The sequence below is a fragment of the Carcharodon carcharias genome, chromosome 22 (assembly GCF_017639515.1).
Source record: "Carcharodon carcharias isolate sCarCar2 chromosome 22, sCarCar2.pri, whole genome shotgun sequence".
Lineage (NCBI taxonomy): Eukaryota > Metazoa > Chordata > Chondrichthyes > Lamniformes > Lamnidae > Carcharodon > Carcharodon carcharias.
The window spans coordinates 9,551,286-9,572,328 of record NC_054488.1 but is presented as its reverse complement, the minus strand read 5'-3'; the positions used below and the strand labels follow the sequence as shown (position 1 = coordinate 9,572,328).

General features: G+C 38.5%; 1 protein-coding gene across 1 annotated transcript in view; it reads left to right on the top strand.

Annotated features, from left to right (window-relative positions):
* The window catches only part of tbcd (tubulin folding cofactor D), a 268,520-nt gene extending 248,489 nt beyond the window's left edge, over positions 1–20,031 (top strand). The window contains exons 35-39 of the mRNA XM_041216683.1: positions 4,008–4,097; positions 7,464–7,551; positions 13,122–13,231; positions 17,079–17,163; positions 19,524–20,031. Coding sequence (XP_041072617.1) covers positions 4,008–4,097; positions 7,464–7,551; positions 13,122–13,231; positions 17,079–17,163; positions 19,524–19,544 — 394 coding nt within the window. The 3' untranslated portion in view covers positions 19,545–20,031. The remainder of the gene's footprint in view (positions 1–4,007; positions 4,098–7,463; positions 7,552–13,121; positions 13,232–17,078; positions 17,164–19,523) is intronic.
* Positions 20,032–21,043: the final 1,012 nt, after the last annotated feature.

Genomic DNA, 21,043 nt, shown 5'->3' with positions numbered 1-21,043 from the left:
TTGGAGAAGAATCCAGTAAATATGATGCTATGCAGTCCCTATAAGACTTATCATGTCTTAAGTGCTCTGAAATATGATTTGTTATTGAAATAAGCTGAGATTCATATCTTGAAACTCATGCTGCACTTTGCTGAAAGCTGTTCTCTGGAGCCCTAGATACATTCCAATCTATAGCAGTGTAAAGAAGAGAACCTACAGCAAAGTGAAGTAGAACTAAATTAAACATCATTTTATTTTTGATAATTGAGAAGCTTCTCTGCACACTACAGTTCTCTAATGAACAGACATTGAGCAAATGTGCCAAACTCTCTTACATTTTTGGTAATATAACTCTATAAACATGAAGACTGAACAATGGGGATGTAAAATATAAAGTGATACCCTATTGTTCAGTTTACCATGTACTTATTTTTCATAAATATTAACATAGGAGCTGCTACATTCCCTGGAGAATAAGCTGGGCATTTTTCTGACTTCTGATTGCACTTCTGACAGTTCTTTGAACTCTGATACTAACCGTACCTATGTAACGTTTATAAACAGTAGTGTTCAGAAGTAAATATTAACCAGCATAAGAGTCCTCTTCCATTGAATACAGTTTATCATTGCATTGTGAAGCTTGTCTATAGAGTCAGTACACTGATGGAATTTTAAAAAACAATTCCTAGTTTTTCTACTCTAAAAGTTTGATCTAATACAATGTTCATATTTACAATAATCAAGATTGTAACATCAATTTTTAGAAATGCCATGAATTCTGCAGCAAAGGTACAAGGATTTGCCAGCTATGAATGTTTTATGAGGGGGCGATAAGGAGTAGTCTAAATTGGTTACTCTAATTAATTAATGGGAATGATTTCTAAGATTCCACATATTGCTGCCATTAGGTTTCAAAGGACTGGAAATTGTTGAGCCTTAAACTACTCAGTGCGCCTCCTTCACCTAAAAATTAATTGAAGGGCAGCACAGCTTGACTTTAATTTCAGAGACCACCCTCAGCCATGCCATAAGAAATATAATTGACATGCTGCTTATCTTTAAAGCAGATGGCCTGTGTTCAGGGCACACGTGTCCCTGATTCACATAAAGGAAAGGCTGGAAAAGCTTGCATTTTTCCCTTAATGTAGACTCTTTTTTTCAAGAATTTTGCCTGTTGAGCAGATGGAATTTTCCCAACTGCCAGCAAAGTGGCTGCAACTTGATACATTTCATAACATTGACCCAGCACTTTTCTTCTAAAGCATACTTGAAGTGGCTGGTAGACAGAACAAAATGAGACCTGACTCAGTGGTGCACAAAGACAATTTTTGAACTAACTTGTTCCAGACACAGTATAGAATTGGCTTCTTTGTGCTCTGTTAACATCAATATATGCCATGTATACTTGTTTTACACTGTATTTAAATAGGTATCTTGAAAAATGAGAAGCTTGTGAAGTGCTGTGCAATAATATTTATAAAATCAGTACTGCAAATTCATTTAAATATTTTTGATTAAATGCCTGTGCAGCTAGCAGTAGCAGACTGGCGAAGATGCCCCTTTCACATTTTGTTAAATGGTTGATACAATTCTGTGACCACTTTGCTTCTGTAAGCCGGCTAACAGGGCATTATTGCTCTCAGTCCTGCTTACTTACCATGCCAAATTTAGGAGAGTGGCATAGGAAAGAATAGTGAAGCAAGAAAGAAAGTTAAAATAGATTAAAGTAAGAAAATCATCTGTTAATTTATATTTGGAGATCCTGTTGAATTATTATAACTTTGTACAAAAAATGTAAATTTGTGGTCTTTTTTGGATGCTCTGAGGATGTGAAAGTGGTTATATAAATGCAAGATTGTTGTTTTCATTAATCCATGTCCCCCATGGAATTACTTATTTTCATTCCTTCGCTCCTGCTTCCTCTAACTCTGTTCTTGATCTATTTACCATGCCCACTTTGTACTGCTTTCCTTTTTTTAAATCTCTATTCCTTTTTTGCTTTACCAATCTTTAACCTGATATCTTCCATTTTAAAATCTGTCCCTTTCTGCCCTGTAGGCCTTGTGGATAGATACACCTCTTAATGTGTATGTACCAAGGCATACAAACAAACGAGGATCCAAGTTTATTCCATGGTCTATTCTGAGTTAGCAGTTCTCAGCTAGGGCATTGCAGTTGATCTCAATACATTAGGGCTCAATCCTCATCACTCCATGTCACTGCTGGGAAATGCACTGGCATGGATGCCAGATGAGGACTGAGTTGGGTTCATCTGATGTTCCATACTATTAAATAGTCTTCAGACACTGAGTGGCTAGGCTTGCATGATGTTTGGCTACTTGGTTGAGGTTGCTGGGACCCATGCAATCACATGCCAGCATGTTGAAGCATCTTATGGGAAGGAAGAAAGAAAGAAGTGAATTGCAGGGAATGATGTTTACGGAAAGGGAGGGAAGAAATCTCTTTTACCTTCTGTCTGGCAAAATAAAATGATGCTTAATAATGAATAGTTTTTTCCTGCTTTCCCCTAAACTTCAAGCTTGTAATAATACACCCTATTACCTATGCCCATTGCAATATGATTCACAATTCTTCCTCTAAATTTCCTTGCCGGACTTCCCTCGCACTGGTGTATACTTGTTGGGCATATGCATCACTCTAGCACCTCTCCCAAGTAACCATTCTTTGTCAGTTTGCCTAGGCTGTGAGTGTTCTACATAGCCAAGTTGAAGTCCTGTCTTCATCTAATATCACACGTGCGCTTTCCAATAAAAAGCACTGGATGGTTACCAGTGGTGGTTGATAATTTCTTTAATCTATATAGAAACATGGACATTATGACTGTCTTACATTGCAATGTATTAATATAGATGTGTTATTCACAGCTATTAGTATTAGAGCTAACTAACTGTCAAAAGTCCACATAGTATTTTTCTCCGTTTGGATTTACACAGGCCAAATGTAACAGCTCCAACACCTGGCTAACAGGGATTAAATTTAAGAATTTGCTGCTGTATATAGTCCAGCACCATACCACATGATAATTTAACCCACTGGGCAATCAGGGAAGCTCCTGGCAATAATTTTATCTGTAATATTTTTTACATGAGTTCATCTGGCAAACCTTAAGCTGTAGTATAAGGGCAGCAACTTTTATAATATTGTCTTAAAGCAAAGTAGATCAATTTGTGACTTGAAACTGGACTTCATCTGCACTCCAATGGCTTATATAGTCTGTTGTCATATCACAGTTTGTTTTATAACACACTTTTTAGCTTCTTTAAACCTTTTAGAAGCTTCACTGTTTTGTTTGAATGTGCTTTAAAAGTGTCATTTATTTTACTATTAATATAATCATTGTGTGGTGATATATATGTGGACCTAAGTTACATTTGGGTGTCTTGGAGCAAATCCATTTTGAAACCATTTCTCGTCGCCTTCTGCACCACCTCCCCCACCCACCACCCTCACCATATCTTGACATGATGCTCAGAAGTGCGTGTCCTCTAGCAAGGAGAGGCAAGCAGCTTACTCATATACTTGAATCTTCAGTTTAAAGTGAACAAAATTTACTTTTAGTAAGAATTTGTGAACATTTTCTGTCATTTGTGCGTTTTTTTTGCCTTTCTATTTATTTTATATCTTTTTCTTTAAATATAAATGGATGGGCACTTATCACTTCAGTGTTCCTTATAGTTATTTCCCATGTACACAAATGTAAAGATGAGCAGCTTCAGGACACTGGAGTAAAAAAAAACTGAATTTGGTTACCTGTAATATTAATCAAATATGGTGCTTGGTGGGAAATATAATATTGGTGGGAAATATTACGCAAGGGCAAGGATTGGTTATGGGTAACTTTCTGTTTATTATAGATCAATACTGACAAAAGGAAAAGTTAGAGCAATAGGACATCTATCAGTGAAAATGTCCTCCAGAACACAGTGGTGCAGTGTTTTCACGCTGAAGTAGCACAAATACAGTTCCTGCAAATTAGGTTTGATGTTTTGTTTCTGTTTGTTTCTCAGTAACTTCTATGCTAAAGAGTTGCTTTCCCTCTGCAAGGAGGAAATCCGGAAGTCCAAAGATGTCCAGAAACTGCGAGCTAGCATTTCAGTGTGAGTAGATCCAGACATCCACTATCTTTTCTTCTCCGATTAGGGTTCCTTCTTCACTGTCTATAATTGGGATTGCCATGGAACTGAATCATTCATGGTTTCTGCAATTACATCAGACTTGATCATTTAGACTGTGTGGTTTTGGGAGTGCAAATTGGACACGTTATGTGTAAGTCATAACATAATTTGTGTATGCCACATTAAACACAACCAATTTGGCTGGTTTTTAAGCTACAGAACCCCACACTTTTCTTTGGGGCGGGGGGGGGGGAGTTGGGATGTGGCACAGAAACTAATATATTACTGTGAAATTAAATCTGATTAAGTAAACTATGAATACCTTGAAGAAAACAGTAAGTTGTACTTGCCTGCGAAATGATAAGACCATCTATGGTACTCCGCATATTGAGTTAACATCACAGCTGGCAATTATAGTGCCAGCAAAGCTTTTCATTATATGGAGGCAGGAAAAATCAAAGGAAAAGCACTTTTGTATGCCTCTAAAAGCCATTTACTCAACTCATTGATGAGATAAGAGCCTTCACAACCAGGATTGGTGGGTAGCTTGATGAGACCCGGTTGGTGGGTGGGGTGGTGGGGGTGGGGGTGGGGGAGGGTGCAGTGTTGGAGGTGGTTGTGGTCTTATACAGCTTGTACTTTTGATAGTTGTTGCCCTGATCAATTGTGGGAAAATTTAACTTTGCAGGATATGTAAATGCATCTAGAGTTGTTTAGAAGGCAAATAATCTAGGTTTTTGTTAAGACTGTGTAAATAGATTCCCTCGCCTCTTTGTGATTGGCGCAAAATTTTCTACCATAGTTACTGGAAAGTTGGTGTTGTTACCATCAGTGAGTGAAAAGTTACAAATTTTATAATAAGTAAAGATAGGGCTTCATTATCACTTTCTGCCAGATTTAGTGCCTGTAATATTCATTAATTGGCTTCTGTCCACAAAGCTGACTTAATCTGATCATTCCGACACTAATAGTAAAGTCTGCAGTAATACTTCATCAATGTATTTCCCCTAAACCACCCCAAGCTTGTCTTTCTTAGATTTGGCCCTTCTTGGACAAGAAAGATGGGTCCTTGAACCCTTCTTGAAAGATTTTAACAGTGCTATTCCTTGGTTGATCAAGCAACAAACATGAGGAGCAATTTCCTCTGATCAGCAGCACCTCAAGGCAGCAGGCACTGTTCCCTTATTGATTTGGCTTAAGTTAGCAAACTGTTTTTGTTGGGGGAACAACATATGCCTATCAAATTTGTGATTTATACCCCGATCTCAAAGTTCAGAATTTGGTGCACTAACTTGAGTATGTTCAGAAATGTACAGCAACCTGGTAACTACAAACTATTCTGATGAATACCATTTTGACCCATCATGCTAATAATATCATAGTACTGTATCGTAATATAAAGACACAAATATTACAATCAGCTACATATAAGGTATGTACGGTGTAACTCATGCCAACATAAGGGATGGATGTTAGGTCCCACTTAGGCAAACAAGGTAAAAATATCCCTTTATTAATTTACATATTCTCAGATATATATTATAAATTAATAAAGGACCCTGGCATATATTCCATTGGACATGCATCACATTAGTAATATAAAACAGAGGTGAAGATCAAAGAAATGCAATGTTACTTACAGGATTGAAATTACTTTCTTTCCAACAGACAGCAGGAGTGTAGCATTACAGTTTTAACATTACTCATGTCACGGGTTGTAAATACATAATTAACAATATTAGTGACAGAATGGATGAAGAGAAACTCCAGAGCATGTTCGCACAAGTTCAGAATAGGCCTCGTTTTTCAACATGCAAATTTCCCGTGGGAAAGTAAAACCAGCAGGCTACTTCTCTTGAAAGTTATATTTCTGCACCTCTGTCAGTAAAGTTAATTAAATATTTAACCATTTTGTACCCCAGGCAGGCAAAAGTTGACCGGTGTTCCAAAAAAATCGTTAATTCTGTATTCCTGATTTAAATGCTGATGGTAATTAGTAATATGTAAAGCATGTTTGAAGAGAGAGAGTCATAAATTAATATCCAAAAGCATTGCCATGTAACTTTGCGTGGCAGTTGGAGCATTATGCCCACTGAAAGACTGAAGCTAACAATAGCTACTGATTATACCAAATAGAATGATGCGTGAATATTTTAAAAATATTTCTGGGCCAATGGGGGAAGAGAAGTGACAAGGAGGGAAGGATACGATCATTGTCCATCCTCCTCGGTAAACTTTCCAATGCGTGCACTGGATCAGTATGTGGGAGCTCCTTATAGAAAAGCTTGGTTTTTGTGTTTTTTGTGTTTTTACATAAACTTCATGCCTGTATGTTTATGTGGATTTGCATATATTTGTTTTTGTGCACAATATTCCATTGGACATGCATCAATATTGTGCCACGAGGCATAATCCAAAATATTATATTCAGATGCCATCTATGATCTGCTGACAATTTTTGTTAAACTTTGTTAAGAAGTTGAGCGAACTAGCAATTTAAAGAATTTTTTAATTGTACCTTAAAGAATGTATGAATGAACTGAATTTTGAGAATTAGTGGCTAAAGATAGTATTTAAATATTGATCTGTTCAAGAGGTGAATGTATTTTGTCTACATTTTTTACAAAATCTTACTTTGGCTTGTGATGTGTCAACATGAAACCCTGACCTTGAAGTTAGCAGTACATTACTTTCTGCAATTTATTCCCTACTAAAACAACAAGCTCATCTTAGTTGAAGCAATGTCTTTATATTTTCTCTTCTGTTGCACTTCTCTTAATAGTGGTAATAGTGTTGAAGAGGATTTAAGATATCGGAGAAGAATTGGTGAAAAAAGTGTTACTGCAGTTTAGGAAAATATGAACTGTTTAATTACTACTTTTTTGAAAATTATGTTCCAATCCCTCTTCTGAATTCTGGTATTCTTTAAATGCAATTGATTTTTTGACACATTTAAATAATAAATATTCCATATAAAACTCTGTGCACTAACTATAATAATAGCATTGCAATTGGTAAAGTTGCCTAAAACTTTAGGATCTCCAACCAGTTTGAGAAACTAAATGTGGCCATTCTGTGCAAGAGATAGAAACTACTTCAGATAATTTAAGTTCCTAGTACTTGACTGTACTGTAGAATACTGTTCCAGAATACTGTTTGGGCAGTCAATTCGGTTTTTGGTGATATTGGGCAAATGTGAAAAATATACGCTTTACTTACAATTCGTGACTTCTCACACACTGGTCCTTAAGGTGCTTTTACATTATGAAGACCTCAATACACAAACGTTCTAATTGAAATTTGTATTTTTGTATAATTATACCTACTCCGATTTGACTTGTCTTGCAGGTTCTGTGGTCTTATTCAGTTCCAAGGTGAAATCAGAAAGAACGTTCTCTTCCAGCTTTTGCTCCTGTTGTGTTACCCCTTCCCAATAGTAAGCACTCGCTAATTTATTTCATTTCTTCAGAAATAACAGTTTTGTGATAGAGGCTAGTTGATTTGTATGTTTTCAATATGAGAGACCAGTAAAAAGCTACAGGCTGCTTGAGGTTTTTTTTTGGCAGATGAATTCACACTCTTATCATAAATGCATTGTGCAGTTCACATCAATGTGTAAGTAATCTTCAGTTTGTATGCATTATTCAATTATATTAAAATTGCAGGAGCGATACATTAGTTCATGTCAATGTGGTATAATTCTCCAGAGGTTATGTATCATGCTGTTTCTGTAAGGAGAAATAGAGCAAAACAACACAGTGTGACTAGTGAAAACACAAAAGGATGTGCAAAGGTACTTATCCGACTTTATAAATTTGTGGCAGTAACAGAACGTTACTTTTGCATCAGTTCATGCTTTGCTTCATGCTACAATGGAAGTTTGCCATGGCAACAAATGCTTAAGGTGATCATAACCACCTAACAAGTAGGATAGTAAATGCATCAGACAGAGATTTAGCAGTTTTACAGAAGAGAGGCGATGCATTGTTTGATTGGCTATGGCTGCTCTAACAGCTGTTAACAGTCATGTGGTCTTTGGAAGGAGTCCAATTTTTCTGAAGCCAAATCTGCAGTGAAGGAAACACTTGAGTCAGTAAATACCTTCAAAGGGGAGAGCTTTTCATTTAAGCCACTAGTTTTTATTTTAATGTATGTGTTAATGAGCTGTGTCATCTAGTTCAATATTTTACCCATATTTGCTACCCATACTGTTGAAAATTAGCAGAAAGCACGTGGCTTCAAGATATTTTAACACATGACCTTGACTCCGTGGAATTTTTAGTGCTTGCACCTCCTATGCAGTGGTTATGTACTTTTAGATATTTGTAGTTTGAATTTTACAAATGGTCGTAAGAATTACAATGCTTGCGTCCAATTAAAACTGGAGTGAAAATTCTGTCTTCTGAATGTCCATCTTGAAAGCTTAGGTTGTTAAATAGTGAAATTAAACCAGGATGGTCTCTGGATCTAAAAATGTAAAAGTTGTAATGTTTTATTAAAAAATGTTAAACAGCACATATGTTCAAAATGATGCATATTTTTGGTGAGAGTGCATAAGTTATTTGACTTTAAAGCTGATTATAGTCTGATGTTAAAAGCAAAGTGAAATCATTAGGTAAGACATGGAAATTGAAAGTATTTATCCATAAGTAAGCAACAGCAAATGTAGTTTTCCTTTAGGAGTTAGTTGTTGAAAAAATACAACTTACTGCCATTAACCAATTCTGAGGATCAGGTAATGAGTAATGAAAATCAAGCAGACCCCATTACAAAACACCTTACATTTTCTGTTTAAGAGCTGACCATAGTTTTCTCCCCTTTTCCCTCTACCACTATCCTCTTGATAGTCAGCATGGACTGGAGTAGGAAACAACTAAAGTCAATGATTGGTTCCTGAATAAACTAATCACGTCACCATCAATGTACCTCATGGACACAGTGAGTAAGGGGGCTAGATAGCTGAATGGAAAACAACTTGCCTAAAAATAGAAAGCAGAGAGTAGGAGTAAGGGGTAGTTATTCAGAGTGGAGGAAGGTAGCAATCGTTGTTCCCTCAAAGATCAGTGCTGGGACTACTGTTATTAATAGTTTACATAAATGATTCGGACTTGGAAACAAGTGACTCAATCAAAATTGCCAATACTACCAAACTGGGTTGGGCATAGCTAACACTAAGGAAGAATGAAACATAATTCAAGAAGACAGTAGAAAACTTGCAGACAGACAGTAAAGTGGCAAATGAGCTTTAACATCGGTAAGTGTGAGTTGATGCACTTTGATAGGAAATATAGAACCATCACTAACATTTTAGAATATAACAAAAGATTACATAGGATATACGGCACAGAAAATGCCATTCAGCCCAATCAGTCCATGCTGGTGATTATGCTCCACGGAAGCCCTTAGAATATAAGAAACTAAATGGGGTAGAAGAAAAGGGGATCTAAGGATAAATGTGAACAAATCATTCAAAGCAACATTGCAGGTCATCAAAGCCATCAATATGCTATGGATGTATTTCTAGGATCATCAAATTAAAAAGTAATGTTAGTGTTATATGTCAGGTCATACCTCCAAACTACAAAAAGGATATAGAAGCACTGGAGAAAGTACAAAAAAGATTCACAAGATTGAACCAGAACTGAGAGATTATTGTGAAAGATTGAAGATGTTGGGGCTTCTTAGAAAAGAGAGGACTTAGAGGTGACCTGATAGAGGCCTTTAAAGTTTTGAATGGCTTGGAGGGTAGATGTGAAGAGAATGTTTCCACTTGTAGGAGAATGCAAAACCAAAGGTCATAATCATAAGGCAGTTATTAATAAATTCAATAGGGAAATAGCAAGAAATTTCTTTACTCAGAGTGGTTAGAATGTGGAACTTGCAACCACAGTGGTAGTGGTTGAGGCGGATAACTTAGATGCATTCAAAATGAAACTAGGCAAGCACTTGAGAGAAAAAGGAGTAGGAGGCTATGCTAAAAGGTTGATGTGAGATAGTTAGAATGTGAGGAGAGTAATTCTACGTAATTCAATGTGACAAAGGAATACATTTATGCATAGAATCGTGTTCAATGCATTGCTAAGCCATTTTACTCAGCAATAACCTGCTCACTGATGCTCAGTTTGATTTCTGTCAGGGTCACTCAGCTCCTGACCTCATTATAGCCTTAGTCCAAACGTGGACAAAAGAGCTAAACTCAAGAGATGAGGTCAGAGTGACTGCCCTTGATATCAAGGCAGCATTTGAATGAGTGTGGCATCAAGGAGCCCTTGCACAACTAGAATTGATTAGAATTGGGGAAAACTCTCCACTGGTTGGGGTCATACCTAGCACAAAGTGTGATTGTTGTGGTTGTTGGAGGTCAATCATCTCAGTCCCAGGACATCACTGCAAGAGTTCCTCAGAGTTGTGACCTAGGCCCAGCCATCTTTAGCTGCTTCATCAATGACCTTCCCTCCATCATAAGTTCAGAAGTAAATTACAGTTTATAGTGGAAAAAGCAAGTGGAGCTGTTCGCTGGTGATTGCACAATATTGAGCACCATTTGCGACTCCTCAGATACTGAAAGCAGCCAGTACCCACATGCAGTGAGACCTGGACAACATTCAGGCTTCAGCTGATAAGTGGCAAGTAACATTTGTGCCGGACAAGTGCCGGGCAATGACCATCTCCAAAAAGAGAGAATCCAACCATCTCCCCTTGATATTCAATGGCATTGTCATAGCTGAATCTCCCATTATCAACATCCTGGGAGTTACCATTGACCAGAAACTGAACTGGACCAGCCATGTAAATACTGTGGCTACAAGAGCAAGTCAGAGTCTTGGAATTCTGCAGAGAGTAACTGACCACCTGACTCCCCAAAGCCTGCCCACCATCTACAAGGCACAAGTCAGCAGTGTGACAGAATACTCTCCACTTGCCTTGATGAGTGCAGCTTCAACAGCATTCACATAGCTCAACACCATCCAGGACAAAGCAGCCCGCATGATTGGCACCACGTCCACCACCTTCAACATCCACTCCCTCCACCACCAATGCACAGTGTGCAAGGTGCACTGCAGCAACTCACCAAAGCTCCTTTGACAGCACCTTACAAACCCAAGACCTCTACCAGCTAGAAGAACGAGGGCAGCATTTGCATGGGAACACCAGCAACGGCAAGCTCCCTTCCAAGCTACGCACCATCCTGACTTAGAACTATATCACCATTGCTTCATTGTCGTGGGGTGAAAATCCTGGAGCTCCCTCCCTAACATCACTGTGGGTGTACCTATACCACATGAACTGTAGTGGTTCAAGAAGGCAGCTCAGTACCACCCTCTCAAGGGCAATTAGAGATGGGCAATAATTGCTGGCCTAGCCGGCGACACCCATGTCCCAAGAAAGAATCTGTAATGGTTGAATACATGACTCAGTGGATGAGCAATATAACAATTATTTCAGCTCATGATGAACAATTAATAACTGCTACTAGTCAAGGAGTAAGGATTATAAGTGCAATTACAGTTTATAGTGGAAAAGGCAATTTATGTTAATGTATTTGGGCTGAATTTTACCTTCAGGAAGTCCCATCAGTGGATCAAAAGCGGGCCCTGAGCTTGCAGGGTCGATATTACCACAGGCAGCCAATTAAGAGGTCGCCATCTAATTGAGTACAATGAGCAGCCTCTTGAAGCTGCTAGCCCATGTTGAGGCACCTTCAAAGGGCGAGCAAAAAAATCTTTTATTTGTGCCTAGGCCAAGCCGGCAGGCCCTGGCAATCAGAAGGTTGAATTCCCCCATCATTGGAATTGGAATCGCGGGAATGGGCATTGCTGACAGGGGTGCCCATCATGGGCCATGGAGCAGCCAGAAAGGAAGGCTGCCCCACACTCCCAGGAAGCCATGGTGTATCTGGCAATCTCTCCACAGGGCAGGGTGCCGTGCCAATGCTAGAAAAATCCCGGTCCCATGGTAAAATGGCCATTACTTGGCCAGCTAATTGAATTAATTGGCCATCTGCCTCCATTCAGCGGGTGCCCAAGCCACTGCCATTTCCACTTTCAGGAATACCCCTTGGCAGCTGAAAGATGCCGGGCTTCCTCCTGTTTTCCGGGAGTTTTCCAAGCCACCCTGCTTCCCAATCTGTCTCCAGAGTGCTGGTAAAATTCTATCCTTTGTTTTACTGCCTCCATAGTGTAGGTGATCCATGAAAATATAGGGGAGAATTTTACGCCGTTTTATGTGGGTGAGCCAATTAAGGCCCGTACAGTGTGACGCGTGCCCGGTAGCGCTACCTGTGCGGGCGGGAGGAAGGAGATAGAGTCGGGGCCTGTGCTCTTTCGTGGATTCGCGCGAAAGAGCACAGAAATCTCCCTGAAGCAGTTCTGAGCCTCAGAGACTAAGTTCAGTGTCAAAGATGGTAATAATAAAAAAAAATATTATTCAGACATGTGCCTTCATGTGACAGTGTCACATGAGCTGGGACATGTTTATGAATTTTCATTAAAATTTTTATTCAATCAATAAACCCTTCATGAAATCTCATCCCGCCCTTGGAAGAGGCTTCATGAGAAATGCGAAGGCTGCCTGGGCTCTTCGACTGCCCGTCAACCTTAAGGTTGGACAGGCAGCTTTAATTAGTTTATTAGTGGCCTCAAGAGGCCTTTGACAGATCAGCGGGCGTGCAGCTGTCTGTGACTCTGGTGCGCACCCGCCGAACCGAAGATCAGAATGATGTGCAGTGACATCGGGACACATGCCTGACGTCACTGCGCGTCATTTTACACGTTGGCTTGCGAGGCCCACCCCCACACACCGAACAGAAGATTCGGCCCATAGTATTATTGCACCTGATCACTCTGATTTTCAAGTGTAAATAAGAATATTAGTAAATTGATGTAATCCAGCACTACGATAGTTTTTGTGATCGTATTTCATTTGCAAAGTCCTAGAAGTGACAGACTTGTTCAGTGATGGTTTTGTGTTTCATGGCAGTTGTTTTCTAATTAATCTTTTGCACAGATAAGGAAGACAACCGCAAGCCAGCTGTATGAAATGCTTTTAACATATGATGATGTCATTGATGCAGAGGTATTGGACGCAGTGATGGCAAGCCTTAGCGACAACAACTGGTAAGTGACATTTGCTGTGGAAGTAAGCCTTGCGTTGTGTTCAGTGTGCTTCAATAAATACAAACCAACCTTGAAGTCTGGTGTCTGAGCCAATATTTATCCTTCAGTCAACAACACAAAAAACAATTTATCTGGTCAGTTTCACATTGCTGTTTGTTGGAGTTTGCTAAGCTGAAATTAGCTATCATGTTTTTTATATTACAGCAGCAACTTCACTGGCTGTAAAGAGCTTTGAGATGTCCAGTAATCACAAAAAGCGCTATATAATTGCAAGTTTTTTTTAAACAAGTTATTTTTGAAGCGGTTGTTCCTTATTATTACAATCGCAGACAAGCTGAAAGGTCTTGCCAGTCTTGTATGATATAAATAATCATAGCTTACAAGTATTGTTACAATACCTGTGGAGACTAATAACTTTTAAAAAGAAATTCGAATTTCCAGCTAATAGCTTTGAGTGACACATCAAGATTTCACATTTTAAAATGTTTACTGTAAAAAAAATGGCAAAAAAAGCTACTAAAAAAAGCACTATCTTTGTAGGCAACTTATAATTTAAACCACAGAATGCAATATCCTCCTCCTTATTCTTAGCCCAACCGAAAACACACACTTCAGTGGTTTACTTTACACTATCTTTTATGTATTTTCCCAGAATCAATCCAAAGTGATTCTTAGCTCCTGAGGGTTTATTCTTGTTCTTTTCTCAGTCTACAAACTTGCAATCTTAGAACTGTCTTTCACAATGAAGTTTACTTTTCCTGGAGATTCCCCCTGTAGCCCAAGGTAGGCAACTCTTCCAACCTCGTTTTAACTCCCCACAAATTTGGTCTTTTCAATATGAGCACAAGTTTCCACTCACATTCCTACCGTAAGAGACTTTTTTTTGCCTCCAGCTGCTCCCTTCCTCCCGGATCCAGGCAGACTTAAAAATACTGTCTGTGAAGTACTAACAAAGCTTGTAACCTGATCTTTAGCTTCCTCTGCATCCTTTTCCATAGCAATGTGAATCAAATGGACCTTGTATCTAGGTAGAAATGCTAATTAGATATCCTTGAGAGCCCAAATCTCACCATGAAAAAAATGGACAATTTAAAGCACAACTGTTCACAACCTGACAATTTTCAACTCTTCCCTGAGACTTTGGAGGCTCTCAGACTCCACTGTTAATACACAGGCTGCTGCCATCATCTCCTTGCGCCTTCTTCCCAGTAAAACAATCTAATCCTTCCCCTGATCTCAAACAGTCAAACCACCCAAGCTTACCATCAGGCACGCTTCAGAACAGGCCACATGATCCCCTTCATTTCGCCTTAAATTAAAGAGACACTTCCAAAACGTAACAATCTTATAAACCTCACAATCATAACATTATCTGTAATCGTGAAGGTCTTTCTGAACAATAAAAGATGAATTGGGACTAACTCTGTCATCAAGCTTAAGTTCTCTATTCTGCAGATATTGTAATTTACATTTGTGCAATTATAAGATAGCAGCACCAGAGAATTAGGAAATCTGACACAGCTTAAGAAAGAAGGCTAGGTTATCAAGACCATCAAAGAAGAGTTAAACTTCTTAAGTCCTTGAATTATGTTGCTTTTTGTTCATCTAAGTAAGGAGGTAAACATATATCTTCTGGCACTCTTCAAATTCTGGGACTTTAAACAGCGTAAATCATGGTGTTTTTAATTTGGAAAAAATATAGAATTATCGATGACATAACAAGAGGGTTGCAAGTCACATCGAAAGCACTTTGTACTTGTGTTTAGGATGAGTACAGATATTAACTGAAATCCAAAAACGTTTTTTTTTTAAATCAATCATTATTCATGCTTTTTTTTACCCTTTGCACACATCCACCTTAAACTTGGAGAGAAAGTCTGGCCTGTAAACCTAACCAATGCATTTTCTATTCTCCAAGGGTAGGATTTGTCTACAAGCTGTTTTTGCTCCCTTACATGGAATGCACCACAATAAAAAAATATTTTTAAAAAAACATTTGCAATGTTCCAAAGTGCAGCATAGAAAATGAATTTTGCTGCTTTGTAATGTTTAAATGGTAACCAGACAGTTAAGTTGAAAGCAGTTAAGTCTAAATGGCAATCAAAGATGGATGTTCGTTTTTCCACCCTTTAGATGGAAATTGCTGCTTAGCTTCCTGAATATTTATATATGTGTTGAACAAGACACAGTCCATTTCTCTATTACTAAAACTTGCCATTTTATGCTCTAGTAACAGGTTTAACATGTTTATCCTCAGAGTGCACAAAACTAAATAGGTATTTAAAGTTTTTACTCGTCCACATTATTCAAAATCTCCTGTTGAAACTTTGTTGTTGTGTTTTAGTTTTCCTAAAACAATTCTGTTTCCTTGAGATGGTGCAGGCATCCACCTGCCCTCACAGCCATAGCTTAGATGTGAAATCTGGAAAGGTACATAAAGGAGAACCAGGCACTAGAGGGGGAAAAAAACAATTTTTTGAAAAAAATGCAATGTATGCATAGATTGTAGTTGTGCAGATGTTATTAATGAAATAGTTGTAAAATGAACAGCATCTGTTTCTCTTTATTTGTAGAGTACTACACAGCTGTGAAATGGCAGTGAACACATAAAGGAAAATAGTAGTGCCATCCAGATGAAAGTTTACTGTATGTTGGATGGATTTTTATTTCCACTTCATATATAGGTTTATGATGTTGGAAGAGTTAGAAGAATTCTAGCATCCAGTGCACTCTCATCTGCACTGAATTAAATACTGAGTGTCACATAGGCCAGTAAGATTAGTTATCTAATATCTGATAACGTATTTGACTGTTAAAGTACGTAATGGCTGAGAGACTGCAGGAAATTGGATCAACTCAAGTATTTAAATAGTTGGAATGCTTTGCACAGAGCAGAGTCTAGTTGAAAGGATTGATTTGGTTAACCTCATCCAGCTGGCATTGGCAGAGTTTGGCCACTTTCTTCAACCTGTTTCTTATTTTGCCTCCTTAAATCTAATTAATGTCCTTTAAGTAATGCTCTAAGCCTTCTGCTTACTGTAAGATTTATCACAGCCTTGTGCTCGTTACTTCAAACTATTTTAATCTTTTCAAAATGCAATTCCATGTGTGGTTTTAAACCTCTCAACCTATGCTGTGAAGTAACTAATTCTCAACATTTGTAATCGGTTTTCTAGCAAGTACGCTAAATAATAGAGCAATTTTGAGCATCATGGATGATTGTCAAAATGCTACATTTCTAACTGTAGCTGAAAATGCTGTAGCTCTAAAAAAAAAACGTGAAACAGTACAGTTTTAAATATGTTTAACCATGGTAAGCTTCCGACGGCTTCATGTGTCTCCTTCAGTGTGGGTTGTGGAGGAATGTAGTGAAATTCCAGAATTCAAATATCTTTGCATGCTGAACAATAATGTTATTATTCTAAGGCTTTATAGTAAATGATCTGTCAATATGTGGTATTGTTGGCATCAATTAATTACTACCACCACGAGGTGAGAGAGAAAGAAAATCCTCAAAAGTAGGCTGAATGTGTCTTACTGTTGCAGTTCTTGAGTCATGAAGAAAAATGCAAAGGAATTCATATTCTAGTTTGAGTGGTTTTGTCATTGGATACCGAGAATTAATTTTCAGCACACGACACTTCCCTAGGAGCGTGCCTGAATTACAGCCAAGGTTAACAAGGTTCAGTAGCTGAACCATGTATATTATGAATGCATTATTGTCAATTGTTTCAACCTTTTTAAATGTTGCTGCACTTAACAAAAGTGCTGTTCATGTTCATAGAATGTGAACAATTGTAAATTTGTTACAGACAGTTAACTTATGGAAAATATCTTTTGACAACAGGGATGCTGATCTTCCCACTGTCCGAGCTCAGCGGAATCACCTATGTGATCTGATGGGTGTTCCAAAACCAATAATCGCTACTAAGGTACATTAGCACATGAGAAATCAATGTTTGTAACCAAATTAAGTTTTTGATATGATTTTGTCCAGCATCATCCCATGCAAATAAACCTCTTTGCAAATTTTCCTTTTTTCATGTTTAGATTGTTTGCTTATATTTTACTGTCAGCTGCAATGTGATGTTACCTGATTGAATCAGACAGATTCTTTTGATGCCATGTGTTGAACCCCTCATTATAGGTCAAGTTAAGGGCAAAATACTGTGGATGCTGGAAACCTGAAATAAAAAGAGAATTCTGGAAATACTCAGCAGGTCAGGCAACATCTGTGAAGAAGCAAGAGTTGACTCTTCACAGATGCTGCCTGACATGCTGAGTATTTCCAACATTTCCTGTTTTTGTTACAAGTCAAGTACGGTCTGCATGACCAAAGCATTTGCCCATATAGTTCAGTGAAGTTATTGTTAATTAACCTACATAAACCTAACCCAATCATTGATGATGGTACCAGCCCTAGCAAGTAGTTACTATTTTTGACTTAAAACTTAGCAAACTTACACATGTGCTGTTATGAAGTAAAGTTAGCCCATATGGAAACCGTTCTTGCAATATCATTAACGGAATGTTTTACACAGGAGTGGGGAAATGTTTGCAAACTCCTTAATTATTTTAGCATAATTATTATCAGAATAAAGCTATTCTCAACATTTCAGTAGTTTATCACTGCAGGTAAGCAATAAACCATTTTTACTGTTGAATTTATCACTGGAAATGGTATAGTTTACTCCAAGTTCTCTCAATCTTTGCACAGCAGACAAATAGCACTCTGAGATATATATCTCAAGCTATAACTACAATTCAAATAAATAAGTAAGATTGAATAAAATAAAAGCAAGCACAGCAGATTTCACTCAGTTGCAACTCCTAACTCACAATCCCTTTCTAAAAATAATAAATTTGTAATAGATCTTGGAAGTTTCACTTTTAGTTTGGAGCAGGCACCCATGCTTGAGAAGTTTTACGTGAGTCTTGATGCCATTGCAGCAAATTCTGGGCCAATAGTTATAAATAATGTACATAATTTGTTCAAGCATGTTTTGTAGATCTAGCGGCTGTATAAGAGAATTAATTTTCATCTTTTTCTAAGGAAACATACCAAGGATACAGAGAACCAACAATGATAGGCATTAGGTATCATAATGAGGATTCATTTAGATTGTAGTCAGCACAATTTCTTTTTTTAGCCTGGCAGCTCTACCATAGAGGAATAATGTTGAAATCCAAATTTTGCCTTTCTCTTCAGTGAGTGAATTCCTTTATGTATGAACCAAGCCTCTAAAAAGTGCATTTCACAATAGCAGTTGACTTTATCTCAGAGGGATGGAGAAGCTAGTAGCAGGAGTTCTGCTCTGCAGAACTACAGCGGGTTGAGAAGCTCTGCTGGGAGCTGCCAGTAATTCAGATTGTCCTTTTCCCACACCGCGTTCCCCCCCCACCCCCCCTGCCCAAACCAACCTTGCTGGAAGAGAATGCGAAGCGAAAGTATAGATGGGGGGCGGCTTATTTATTTATTTTTAAGTAGTATTAATGTGGTTGATATCTTATATAATAATATTTTCCTTAAAGAATTACTTTGCAGTCATTCTTCGTAAGTGAAAACTTGACCTTTTTAAAAACAACATAAATTTTAGCAATTTTCTCATTGAGCTGGTGTCTGCTGTGTCTCTGATAATACACGACATTTTAGAATTAACATTGTGGAAAAACTAATTCCATATTTAGCAGGACTTATAGAAATAAAATCTTTAGGGAGAGCACATTACCTAAGTACTAGCCAATCCTCTATGGTTTTGCTTATGGGTAGTCTGGGGCCTGTAGCCTGAGCTTGAAAGCAATACAGTAGGAGGCAAATGAACAGGGATGGTTTATAAATTGGTGCCATGGAGGGTTCAACACCTGAGTGGTGTTACTACCATCCTGTTTTCAGGTGAGGTCAGGGTTCTTACCTGACACCCACTGTTGGTCCACATTTCAGAGGCAGTGGCACATTGGTCCAAATGCTGTCATACCTGCCTAATGTTTTGGATTTGCAGTCTGTTTGGTTGCTGTTGAATCAATCAGCTACAGATGATGTTCAGAAGTTGGTTTCAGGAGAATGTCTTGTACGTTAGATTATTCCATAATAATTTTTACTGCATTGAATTTCTCCAGAACAAATCTAAATATGCTCAGTGGCCTGTTAAAATTTTGCCTTTAAAGCTTTGTGTATACCAACTATTTTTAAAATAATTTCATATCTAATTATAAAGTTAAAAGATAAATACCAACTTCCCAATTATTTAGTTTGAATTGAGGATTTTTAAAATCTTTTTTCTTGTGACCACAGCTGCACCAAGGCGTTCTATGATTGAAGGTTTGCCATGTGTATGGACAGACAAGGGCATGCAGAGAGCTAAATGTGTGTTCAGTCTACTAGATGTCAGATGCCTTTCACAAGCTGTTCCAATCTGGATGCTACTACAAAGCAAGCCGCGTAAGAAGATGACTGAAGAGCTGCTCAGCATGTGAAAATACACACAAATAAAGAGTAGACTGTGTTCAACCTCAGTATTCCCCTCCAGATGTTGTTCTTGATGTGGTTACCAATTTCCTTAAGATCCTACAGGGGGTAAAAATGTTGAGTGAGTCAGATACGAATGCACTAATGTTAGCAAAATGTGTTTTTTAATGTCGTGTTTAGATGTAACCCTTCACCCACAAGATGGCACCTTTGCTCCCTCAACATCCTTTACTTCATTCAGGTGGACTGTACAAGAGCTAATGTTCTGTTTTGTATGATCAACCTGAACCCAAAACATTCTTCAATAAAAATCATGAGTTTTGCTTTTACTCTACTGGGCTGTGGTTGAAGCTTTATTTGAACAATTTTCAAAGGCATAACAAAAAAATTCAGTCAAAAAAAAAGTTCCTTAAAGCCTGTCTAACTACTCAAACAGTGAAGTGGTAGAACTCTGAGCATGAATTATCTACTCATGTGAAGACTGACCATGTTTTCTTATATTTTTTCACCACCGCTGTTATTATGGTACTAATTCCATGGTGCTGTCTACCTACAAATCTAACATCACTTACTTTCTTATTACTGTATCATTAGATAGAAAAAATAGAAGCAGGAGTAGGACATTTGGCCCTTTGAGCCTGCTCCGCTATTCAGTATGATCATGGCTGATCCTCTATCTCAATGCCATAATCCCTCTCCTCTCCCCATACCCCTTAATGCCTTTAGAGCCTAGAAATCTGTCTTATTTTCTTCTTCAATATATTCAGTGACTTGGCCTCCACAGCCCTTTGTGGTAGAGAATTCCACAGGTTCACCACTGTGAGTAAAGAAGTTTCTCCTCATCTCGGTCCTAAATGGCCTAACCCGTATCCTGAGATTGTGACCCCTTGTTCTACACCCCACCCCCTGCCCCAGCCAGAGAAAAAAAACATCGCTGCATTCAGTCTGTCCAGCCCTGTCAGGATTTTATAAGCTTCAATGAAATCCCCCCCGCCCCCCCCATTCTTCTAAACTGCAGTGAATACAGGCCAAGTCAGCCCAAATCTCTCCTCATACGACAATCCTACTACCCCAGGAATCAGTCTGGTGAACCCTCGCTGCACTCCCTTTGTAGCAGCATAGCCTTTCTTAGGTAAGGCGGCCAAAACTGCACACATGGGGCAACATTTTCCCCCTGTTGAGGGGAGGGATGTGCTGGAGCGGATGGGTGGGTTGAAGTGCGCTGCCATTTTACGTGGGCGGGCCAATTAAGGCCCGCCTAGTGTGACGTCCGCCTGGAAGCGCTATGCGCTCCCTGTACAGGTGGGGTGGGGGTCGGGGGGGGGGGGGATGCCGGATTCCCTCAG